The 12,238-nt window shown below is 39.7% G+C and overlaps 1 protein-coding gene across 2 annotated transcripts in view; it reads left to right on the forward strand.

Annotated features, from left to right (window-relative positions):
- The first annotated feature begins 712 nt into the window (after nt 1-712).
- TBC1D19 (TBC1 domain family member 19) overlaps nt 713-12,238 on the forward strand; it is a 157,225-nt gene continuing 145,699 nt past the window's right edge. Inside the window, exon 1 of one of the 2 annotated variants that reach the window (XM_070372240.1) lies at nt 713-943. In XM_070372240.1, coding sequence (XP_070228341.1) covers nt 845-943 — 99 coding nt within the window. In that variant the 5' untranslated portion in view covers nt 713-844. The remainder of the gene's footprint in view (nt 944-12,238) is intronic. The other variant, XM_070372239.1, reaches the window with a different exon arrangement.

A 12,238-nucleotide genomic window follows, 5' to 3' on the forward strand; every position in this document is an offset into this window, starting at 1 on the left:
TTTGAATTGAGTTTTGATTGAATGAGTGAGTGCATGGAAGAAGAGGAAATCTATTTAGATGGCACATTCCTTAAGACTCGGACAATGTCTTAGCTACCACTGAAATGCCAATGCTTCAGAGAAAATCTGTCAATAAAATGCTTATTATTGTAGCTGTTAGGTGAGAAGACATTGTATATTTATTCCTGGCATAAGACCCCAGAAGCAGAAAAGGAAATAAAGTGGAGCGCTAAGTACAGTGCTAGGCACCCTCACGATTGTTATCTCAGCTAATCATCACAGCATCTCGTCAGCTGGGTATTATTTTGCTGAGACTGAAACCGAGTTCTTAACTTTAAGCACCTCGCCCAAGTTCGCGCAGTTAGGGTCAGAGCCTTGTAAGTTTTGGAAGTCATTTGCCATTTCATTGTGTGCACTGCCCTGTTTTCTGTAGAGACTGGAAAGTGGAAAAGGAATGATCCTTCATAATAAAACACAAAAATACAAAACTTTCTGATTTCCCCTGATGCATCAGAGGCTCTGTAGATCTGGAGGAAAGAGACCCTATTCTTGCCTTTCCACCACAGACTAAGCGGGAACAATGGAATTGAAAAGCTACTCTCCCCTCCCCCAACTCCGAAGATCGTTTTCTGCCAGCGGAACGCAGGTGCTGGGCCTTCAGGCTTGAGGGGGGACCAGAGAGGAACGGACTCACGGCCTGGCAGTTGCCTAGTAACGCCCGCTGGAGGAGTCCCAGCGTAATAAGGTCCCCGAGAAGTGTCACTGGTCTAGAGTGGGACCCCGAACGTGGCCAGTGCTCTCCGCGCTAGCGGCCCCCGCTACTTGGCGGGGTAGGACAGGGGAAATGTTGCAGGAGGAGTCGGATCTGTCTCTCATTATTGCCCAGATAGTCCAAAAGCTCAAAGGCTCTAATTTGTACGCTCAGTTGGAACGGCAGGCCTGGGTAAGTGAGGATGTGGGAAGGGGTGGAGACCCGCGGGGCCGCGGCGATGCCCCGGCTCTTTCGGCCTCCGGCAGACCTAAGCCCGAGCCCGCCTCGGCCCTCTTCAGCTCCGCTCCTGGGCACGGAAAATCCTCCTAGCCCTTTGTAAGCTCCACTTGCTCAGTCTTGGGCATCGGGTTTATTTTTAAAGTAGGGTGGGGCGCATCATGCCTTTCTTTTAGGCCAGAGAACCGCTGAGGCTATTCATTCATAATGTAGAGCTTTACAGAATCTAATTATTTAAGCTGCTGAAATCGTTGGAGGTAGGTTGAAGTATACCTTCCTTCGCTGTTTCCATCCTGCAGGTGTGTTTGCGCCCCCAGGTTCCTTTTGACTTTGGCTTCTATGACCTTGCTGTCCACCCTCCGTGCAATGATTCCCCCTCCAACGGCCCACCAGGCATTCATTATTTTCTGATGTGCTAGGTTCTTTGGATGCAGAGATTGATCAGGAGACCTTTGCCTTTTTTTGTGAATGTGACAAATGGAATCATACAGTATGAGAATTTTTGTGCTTGGTTTCTGTCATTTTGCATAATTTGAGATTCATTCATGTAATTGCTATTTCAGTAGTTACGTTTCTTTTTATTGTTGAGTAATATTTCATTGTTTGAATGTACTACGATTTGTTTATCCATTCCTTGGTTGCTGGGCACTTTCAGTTACAGAGTTATCGTTTGTTTCCATTTATAAACATTATGAGTAAAACTGATATATGCTTTCTGGTATAGTTTTTTTTTTCTTTAAAAATTTTCTTTTCTCTTGAATAAATACTCTGAAGTGAAATTGCTGAATTGTATGGTAAGTGTATGTCTATAAGAACCTACCAAACTTTTCCAAAGTGGCTGTATTATTTTGCATTTCCACAGCAATTATGAGGATTGCTCTGCGTCCTTGCTAGTGCTTGGTGTTAGTTTTTAATTAATTAATTTTTATTTGTAATTATACTCCTCTAAATCTTTTGCCTTTTAAAAAAATGGTGTTTGTTAAAATCTTTTGCCTTTAAAAAAATGGTGTGTGTTCTCATACTGGTGAATTGTATGGATTCTTTATGTATGACGTAAGTCGCTTATCAGGCTTCCCTGGTGGCTTAGTGGTAAAGAATCTGCCTGCTAATGTAGGAGATGTGGGTTTGATTCCTGGAAGATCCCCTGGAGAAGGAAATACTTGCTCCAGTATTTTTGCCTGGGAAATCCAATGGACAGAGGAGCCTGGTGGTCTACAGTCCATGGGGTGGCAAAAGAGTTGGATACAACTTAGTGACTAAACAACATATGATTATTGTATACATTCTATTAAAAATTTCCCCAAGTATTTCATGTTTTTTGATACTATTAAAATGCTGATTTTTTTTCTTATTTCAGTTTCCAATTATTTGTTCTTTTTTCATTTGTTCTTAGTATACAGAAATATAATTGATATTTGTATATTTACCATGTATCCTGGGGCTTTACTAAACTTATGTATTTGTTATAATACCTTTTTTTGTAGATGACTTAGGATTTTCCAAGTCAGGTGTTTGTGAATAAAGATATTTTACTTCTTCCTTTCCAATCAGTGTGCCTTTTAATTATTTTTCTTGCCTTGTTACACTGGCTAGTGATTCCATTGTGATGTTGTCTAGATGCTTTTTGTTAAGTTGAAGAAGCACTCTTCTATTCCTTGTTTTCTGAAAGTTTTATTACTAATTGATGTTAAGTTTTTTTCTCAGATTTCATAGTTTATAGTTGACTATTGTTGTGGACTCTTTATTTTAACAAATAAATAATGACATGTATCTAACATTGTACAGCATGGTTTTTGATATTGTAAAAATACTGTGCTTCTCTTGCTCATCCCTTCCTCCCCCTGAACCTCAGGCAGCCACTTATCTTTTTACTGTCTCCATAGTTTTGCTTGTTTCAGGATGTCATATATGTAGTTGAAGTCATACAATATGTAGCCTTTTCAGATTGGCTTCTTTCACTTAGTATATGTATTTAAGTTTCCACCATCTGTTTATAGCTTGATAGCTTATTTTTTTTTTAGTGCCGAGTAATACTCCATTCCACTGTTTCCCCATCTATTTCCCATGAAGTGATGGGACCAGATGCCATGATCTTAGTTTTCTGAATGTTGAGCTTTAAGCCAACTTTTTCACTCTCCTCTTTCACTTTCATCAAGAGGCTTTTTAGTTCCTCTTGACTTTCTGCCATAAGGGTGGTGTCATCTGCATATCTGAGGTTTTGATATTTCTCTCGGCAATCTTGATTCCAGCTTCTGCTTCTTCCAGTCCAGCGTTTCTCATGATGTATTCTGCATATAAGTTAAATAAGCAGGCTGACTGCAGATGGTGATTGCAGCCATGAAATTAAAAGACACTTACTCCTTGGAAAGTTATGACCAACCTAGATAGCATATTGAAAAGCAGAGATATTACTTTGCCAACAAAGGTCTGTCTAGTCAAGGCTATGGTTTTTCCAGTGGTCATGTATGGATGTGAGAGTTGGACTGTGAAGAAAGCTGAGTGCTTAAGAATTGATGCTTTTGAACTGTGGTGTTGGAGAAGACTCTTGAGAGTCCCTTGGACAGCAAGGAGATCCAACCAGTCCATCCTAAAGGACATCAGTCCTGGGTGTTCATTGGAAGGACTGATGCTGAAGCTGAAACTCCAATACTTTGGCCACCTGATGCGAAGAGCTGACTCATTGGAAAAGACCCTGATGCTGGGAGGGACTCGGGGCAGGAGGAGAAGGGGACGACAGAGGATGAGATGGTTGGATGGCATCACCGACTCGATGGACATGAGTTTGAGTGAACTCCTGGAGTTGGTGATGGACAGGGAGGCCTGGCATGCTGCGATTCATGGGGTTGCAGAGTCGGACATGACTGAGCGACTCAACTGAACTGAACTGAATATTCCATTGCCTGGATGTACAACTGCTTGCCCATTTACTGAAAGATATCGGCTGCTTTCAACTTTTGGCAATTATGAATAAAGCTGCTGCAAACATTCATGTGCAGGTTTTCGGGTGGAGACATTTCCAACTCATTTGGGTAAATACCAAGGATTGTAATTGCTGGATTATATGTAAGAATAGTTTATAAGGAACAGCCAACCTGTCATCCAATGCTTTGCTTTTTATTTTTATTTTTTAAATTAATTTTTAATTTTTATTGGAGTACAGTTGCTTTTTGACAGCGCTCCTTTCTCTTTTGCTTTTGGCAGCTGAAGTTTGTCTTGTGGCACATAACGGGTGAGAGATTCCTCCTTCTCCCTAGTGCTGACTTTCCTCTGCTTTGTACTGGTATAGGATTTGGGGCCTGCGAGAGTTTTCTTATGTTTCCATGAGGAAGGTAGTTTTTCGTCAATCATAATCCCCAGAGGCTTCCTCTGTGCCTAAGTGGTAAAGAACCTGCCTGCTGGTTCAGGAAATGTGGGTTTGATCCTTGGGTCAAGAAGATCCCCTGGAGGAGGGCATGGCAACCCACTCCAGTATTCTTGCTGGGTAAATCCCATGGACAGAGGAGCCTGGTGGGCTACAGTCCATGGGGTCACAAAGAGTCAGACATGACTGAGTACACTGGCATACACCCAGAACCTCTGCCTTTTCCAGAGGTTTAAGGCCTCTTCCTCAAATGAGAGGGGAGTTTGGGCAATGTGGCATGGTTGTATGCTGTTTTTATAGTGGTGGCCTATCCTTTCTTGCACACCTGTGCCACAGAAAGGGACCTTTTGCAGTTACCTGCTCTACCCTCAACCCTGATGGAGACCTTGGCAAAAGAGCATGCAAGTGTGAATTCCCCTGTGTTTTGAGCTCCCAGTGTTTCTAAACTGACATACTGCTGCTGCTGCTGCTAAGTCGCTTCAGTCGTGTCCGACTCTGTGCGACCCCAGAGACGGCAGCCCACCAGGCTACCCCATCCCTGAGATTCTCTAGGCAAGACTACTGGAGTGGGTTGCCATTTCCTTCTCCAATGCATGAAAGTGAAAGTGAAGTCACTCAGTCGTGTCCGACTCTTAGCGACCCCATGGACTGCAGCCTACCAGGCTCCTCCGTCCATGGGATATTCCAGGCAAGAGTACTGGAGTAGGGTGCCATTGCCTTCTCTGAACTGACATACTAGCCCACATCTAATCTATAACAGTTAATTTTAGCTGCATTTTTCTTTCTTGATTGTACTGTAGCCTCCTTTTCCTCCTGTGCTTTGTCAAATATTAAATAGTTTGTAGTTCCATCTGTCTTTAAAGGGGCTTGTTACTGTTTGGAATTTAATTCACTTGATTGTCTTAAAACTTCATTTTTCTGTTGAGTTCAAAAGTTAAGATTTTGTAGATTATACCACTCTTTCTCATTGTTAGGGTGGGAGTAATATTTTCTTGTTCTGACTTTCCACATCCTATACATTAGCAGAAATCCAATAATAAGTGTTGAAGGATTGAACCTATGTCAGTGAGAAAGGTTGGTCTGTAATTTTACTTTCTTGTAATGTCTTTGAAAAGTTTGTATCAAGGTTATGCTGGCCTGATAAAATGGTACAGAAGTGTTCACCTCCTTTTTTCTTTTCTATTTGATGCAAGAGTGTTACAAGACAGTGTTTGTTATTTCTTTATTAAATGTTTAGAAGAAGTCTCCTTTGAAGCCTGTGTCACTCAGATTTTCTTTTGAGAAGGTTTTTTTTAATTACTAAAGCTTTATTTTTTAGGATGGTTTTAGGCTTGCAGAAAAATTGGGCAGAAATACAGAGTTCTCATACATCTCCTCTCCTTACACACGATCTCCCTTATTAGCATCTTGCATTAGTGTGCTACATTTGTTACTATTGGTGAACCAGTTGATACTGATACATTACTGTTAAAGTCCACATTTTACATCATGGCTCACTCTTTGTATTGTATGGGTTTCAACAAATGTGTGATACCATGTATCTACTATTCCAGTATCTTACAGAATAACTTCAGTTCAGTTCATTCAGTTGCTCAGTCGTGTCCAGTTCTTTGCGACCCTATGGACCTCCCTGTCCATCACCAACTCCCAGAGTTTACTCAAACTCATGTCCATCAAGTCGGTGATGCCATCCAACCATCTCATCCTCTGTCATCCCCTTCTCCTCCTGCCTTCAATCTTTCCCAGCATTAGGGCCTTTTCAAATGAGTCAGTTCTTTGCATCAGGTGGTCAAAGTATTGGAGTTTCAGCTTCAGTATCAGTCCTTCCAATGAATATTCAGGACTGATTTCCTTTAGGTGGACTGGTTGGATCTCCTTGAAGTCCAAGGGATGCTCAAGAGTCTTCTCCAACACTACGGTTCAAAAGCATCAATTCTTCAGCACTCAGCTTTCTTTATAGTCCAACTCTCACATCCATACATAACTACTGGGGAAACCATAGCTTTGACTAGATGGACTTTTGTTGGCAAAGTAATGTCTCTGCTTTTTATTATGTCGTCTAGGTTGGTCACACTTCACTGTCCTGAAAACCCTCTGTGCTCTGCCTATTCATTCCTCCCTGCTTTCAAGCCCCCAGCAACCACTTGGCCTTTACTGTCTCTAGTTTTGCCCTTAAGAATGTCTCACTGTTGTAATTATACAGTATGTAGCTTTTCAGATTAACTTCTTTTACTTGGCAATGTGCCTTATGTTACTGTATATCTTTTTGTGCCTTGACAGCTTTTTTTTTTCCTGAATAATATTATATTGTGAGGGTATATCAGTTCGTTTGTACATTCACTGTCTTTTGAAGGACATCTTGGTTGCTTTCAAGTTTGGCAGTTATGAATAAAACTGGTTATAAACATTCCTGGGTAGATTTTTGTGTTGACATAAGTTTTCAGCTAATTTGGCTAAATACCAAGAAGCATAATTTCTGGTTTGTAAGACTTTGGTGGAAACTGACAGCTTGTCTTCTGTTGTGGTTGTACCATTCTGCATTCCCACCAGCCTTGAATGACCGTTCCTGTTGCTCCATGTTCTTGCCAGAATTTGGTGTTACCAGTGGCTTAGATTTTAGCTGTTCTAATAGGTGTGTTGTGATATCTCACTGTTGTTTTAATTTACAGTTCCCTAGTGACATTTGCAGAAGGAAACGGCAACCCACTCCAGTGTTCTTGCCTGGAGAATCCCAGGGACGGGGGACCCTGGTGGGCTGCCGTCTATGGGATCGCACAGAGTTGGACACGACTGAAGTGACTTAGCAGCAGCAGTGACGTATGATAAGGAATATCTTCTCATATGTTTATATGCTCTCTGTATGTTTTCTTTGGTGCGATGTCTGTTCAGGTCTTTTCCCATTTTTATTTGGGTGTTCATATTGTTGAGTTTTAAGAGTTTTAAGAGTATGTTTAGGGTACAAGCCCTTTATCAGATATGTGCTTTGCAAATATCTTCTCCCAATCTGTAGCCAGTCTTTTCATTCTCTTAGCAGTAACTTTCCAGAGAAATTTTTAATTTTAATGAAGTCCAGCTTACCAGTTTTTTTGGTTTATGGATCACGTTTTTGGTAGTATGTCTAAGAGTTAATCTCCAAAACCAGGGTCACTTAGATTTTCACCCATGTTATCTTTTAGAAGTCTTATAGTTCTGGGGTTTACATTTATGATCCATTAAAATATATATATTATACACATACACACACATATGTATATTTGGCATGCGGATGTCCAGTTGTCCTAGTACAGTTTGTTAAAAGGACTGTCTTTGCTCCATTGAATTGCTTTTGCTCTTTTGTCAAAGATAAATTGATTATAAATAATAAATGATGGAGAGGGTGTAGATAAAAGGGAACCCTCCTACACTGTTGGTGGGAATATAAATTGGTACAGCCACTGTAGAGAACAGTGTGGAGGTTCCTTAAAAAACTAAAAATAGAGTTACCATATGATCCAGCAATCCCACTCCTGGGCATATACCCAGAGAAAACCATAATTTGAAAAGATACATACATCCTAATATTCACTGCTGCACTGTTTACTATTTACAGTAGCAAGACATGGAAGCAACCTATATGTCCATTGACAGAGGAATGGATAAAGAAGATGTGGTAGATGTATAGAAAGAAATATTACTCAGACATAAAAAAGAATGAAATGATACCATTTGCAGTAACATGGATGGACCTAGAGATCGTCATACTGAGTAAAGTAAGTCAGAGAAGGGCAAATGTCACATGATGTCACTTACCTGTGGAATCTAAAAAAAGTTATATACCAATCTATAGTATATACCAATCTGTATTATATTCTTTGCAGCCAAAGATGGAGTTTTGTGGTCAGCAAAAACAAGACCTGAAGCTGACTGTTTTGTCAGCTCAGTTCATGAACTCCTTATTGCAAAATTCAGACTTAAATTGAACAAAATAGGGAAAACCACTGGATCATTCAAATATAACCAAAATCAAATCCCTTATGATTGTACAGTAGAGGTGACAAATAGCATTAGATTTGGTATACAGAGTGCCTGAAGAACTGTGGACAGAGGTTCATAACATTGTATGAGACGCAGCGACCAAACATCCCCAAGAAAAAGAAATGCAAGAAGGCAAAGTGGTTGTCTGAGGAGGCCTTACAAATTGCTGAGAAAGAAAAGAAGTGAAAGGCAAAGGAGAAAAGGAAAAATGTACCCAACTGAATGCAGAGTTCCAGAGAATACCAAGGAGAGATAAGAAAGCCTTCTTAAGTGAACAATGCAAAGAAACAGAGGAAAACAATAGAATGGGAAAGACTAGAGATCTCTTCAAGAAAAGTGGAGATACCAAGGTAACATTTCATGCAAAGATGGGCTCGATAAAGGACAGAAATGGCAAGGATCTAACAGAAGCAGAAGATATTAAGAAAAGGTGGCAAGAATACACAGAAGAACTGTACAAACAAGGTCTTAATGACCCAGATAACCACGATGATGTGATCACTCACCTAGAGCCAGACATCCTGCAGTGTGAAGTCAAGTGACCATAGGAAGCATTGCTGCAAAGTTAGTGGAGGTGATAGAATTCTAGTGGAGCTATTTAAAATCCTAAAAGATGATACTGTTAAGGTGCTGCACTCAATATGCCAACAAATTTGGGAAACTCAGCAGTGGCCACAGGACTGGAAAAGGTCAGTTTTCATTCCAATCCCAAAGAAAGGCAATAAAAAGAATGTTCATACTAGTCTACAGTTGCACTCATTTCACATGCTAGCAAAGTAAAACTCAAAATCCCTCAAGCTAGGCTTTAACAATATATGAACTGAGAACTTCCAGATGTGCAAGCTGGATTTAGAAAAGACAGAGGAACCAGAGATCAAATTGTCAACCTCCATTGGATGATAGTAAAAGCTATGGAATTCCAGACAAACAGCTGCTTCTATTTCATTAACTACACTGAAGCCTTTGACTGTGTGGATCACAACAAACTGGAAAATTCTTCAAGAGATAAGAATACCAAACTACCTTATCTGGCTTCTGTGAAAGTGTATTCAGGTCAAGAAACAACAGTTAGAACCAGACATGGAACAACAGACTGGTTCCAAATTGGGAAAGGAGTTATGTCAAGGATGTATATTGCCACCCTGCTTATTTAGCTTATATGCAGAGTACATCATGTGAAATGCCAGGCTGGATGAATCACAAGATGGAATCAAGATTGCCAGGAGAAATAGCAACCTCAGATATACAGATGATACCACTTTAATGATATCATTCTAATGGTATCTTCACTTTCATTAGAAACATTAGAACATTTAAAAAACTAAGATTATGGTATCTGGTCCCATCACTTCATGGCAAATAGATGGAGAAAAAGTGGAAACAGTGACAGATTTTATTTCCTGGGCCCAAATCACTGCAGATGGTGACTGCAGCCATGACATTAAAAGATGCTTATTCTTTGGAAGAAAAGCTATGACAAACCCTAGACATCACTGATATCACTTTGTTGACAATAGTCTGTATAGTCAAAGCTAGGGTTTTTCAGTAGTCATGTATGGATGTGAGAGTTGACCATAAAGAAGGCTGAGCGCTGAAGAATTGATGCTTTTGAACTGTGGTGTTGGAGAAGACTCTTGAGAGTCCCTTGGACTGCAGGGAGATCAAACCAGTCAATCTTTAAGATCAGTCCTGAATATTCATTGAAATGACCGCTGCTGAAGCTGAAGCACCAATACTTTAGCCACCTGATGCTAAGAACTGACTCATTGGAAAAGACCCTGATACTGGGAAAGATTGAGGGTATAACAGAGGATGAGATGGTTGAATGGCATCACTGACTCAATGGACATGAGTTTAAGCAAACTCTGGGAGATAGCGAAAGACAGGGAAACCTGGCATGCGGCAGTCCTTGGAGTTGCAAAGGAACTTAGCAACTGAACAATGAACAACAGCAACAACAGAAAAATGGTACAAATGAACTAATTTACAAAAGAGAGGTAGAGTTATAGATGTAGAAAACAATTTTATGGTTACTGGGGCAAAAGGGGTAGGCAGGATAGGGATAAATAAGAGATTGGGATCAATGTATACACATATATGTAGAAACATATAAAATAGATAACTAATAAGGACCAACGGTATATAGCACAGGGATCTACTGTCTGTGTTTTTAACATTACCACATTTTCTTGATTTTGGTAGCTTGATAATCTGAAGTTGTCAGTCCTGCAACTTTGTTATGTTTTAGTATTGGCAAGAGTTTAAAGAACGGACTCATTTTTAATAGATATAGGAGTATTCAGATTTTCTATTCCTTCTATTGTCAGTTTTGATAAGTTGTGTTTTTCAAAGAGTTCGTTTATTTAAATGTATGTGCCTGCGTGCTTAGTCACTCAGTGATGTCCGACTCTCTGTGACCCCATGGACTGCAGCCTGCCAGGCTCCTCTGTCCATGGGATCCTCCAGGCAAGAATACTGGAGTGGGTTGTCATGCTCTCCTGCAGGGGATCTTCCCAACCCAGGGATGGAACCCAGGTCTCCTGCATTGGGTGAAATCTCCACTGTCTGAGCCACCAGAGAAGCCCATTTAGTTGTATACCTGTGGCCGATTCATCTTGCTGTATGACAAAAACCATCACAATTTTGTAATTATTCTGCAGTTAAATAAATATTTTAAAAATAAATGATATAAATCATTGGTGTCTAGTTGTCTAAAACAAACTTTTATTTCTTTTTAATGTCTGAAAAATCTATCAGTTTCCTATAATGAAAATTTGTGTGCATATGTGTTTTTGAACAGTTTTGCTAGGTGTTTATTAATTTTACTAATCAAAGAACCAATTGTGGCTTTACTGTTTTTCTCTTAATTTTAGATCATATCTTTATTATTAATTTTTCCTACTTTCTATGAGATTGATTTGCTACCGTTTTATAGTTTCTTGAGATGGAAACTTAGAACATAAGTTTCAAGACATTTTTTCCTTTCTAAAATATCCATTTAAAACTATAACTTCCCCCTAAGCACTGCTTTAACTATATTCCAGCTTTAATGAGTCATATTTTTTTAATATTCTTTTGTATAAAACATTCTCTAATATTTTTTGTCACTTTAAAGATTTGATCCAAGGGTTATCATCAGGTATATTACCTAATTTCCAAGCTATTGAAAATTTCCTTTTTTTTGGATTTTTTAATTGGGATTTTCTTTTTTTTTTTGGTATTCTTTGAAGTTTAGTTGATGTACAATATTTATATAAGTTATAGGTGTACAGTATTGTGATTCACAGTTTTTAAAGGCTGTACTTTCAGGTGGCTCAGTGATAAAGAATCCACCTGCCAGGCAGGAGACACAGGAGATGCGGGTTCCATCCCTGGGTCAAGAAAATCCCTTGAAGAAGGAAATGGCAACTCACTCCAGTACTCTTGCCTGAAAAATCCCGTGGATAGAGGAGCCTGGTGGGCTGCAGTCCATGGGGTCACAAAGAGTCAGACATGACCGAGGGACTGAGCACACATATACTCCACTTATAGTTACTATGAAATGTTGGCTGTGTTCACTGTTTGTACAATATATCCTTATAGCTTTTAGTTACAAAGTAGCTTTTAATTACAAACTGTAGCTAGTTTGTATTGTCCCTCTCTTTTTCCTGTTCCCACTGGTAACTACTAGTTTGTTCTCTGTATCAGTAAGTCTGTTTCTTTTTTGTTTATTCACTAGTTTAAAAATTTTTTTTAGATTTCACATAGAAGTGATATCACATAGCATTTTGTCTTTCTCTGATTTATTTCACTGAGCGTAATGCATCCATGTTGCTGTAAATGGCAGTATTGATTCTTCCAAAACAAGAGCACGGTATATCTTTCTATTTGTGTCA

The sequence above is a fragment of the Bos mutus genome, chromosome 6 (assembly GCF_027580195.1).
Source record: "Bos mutus isolate GX-2022 chromosome 6, NWIPB_WYAK_1.1, whole genome shotgun sequence".
In the NCBI taxonomy this organism is placed as follows: domain Eukaryota; kingdom Metazoa; phylum Chordata; class Mammalia; order Artiodactyla; family Bovidae; genus Bos; species Bos mutus.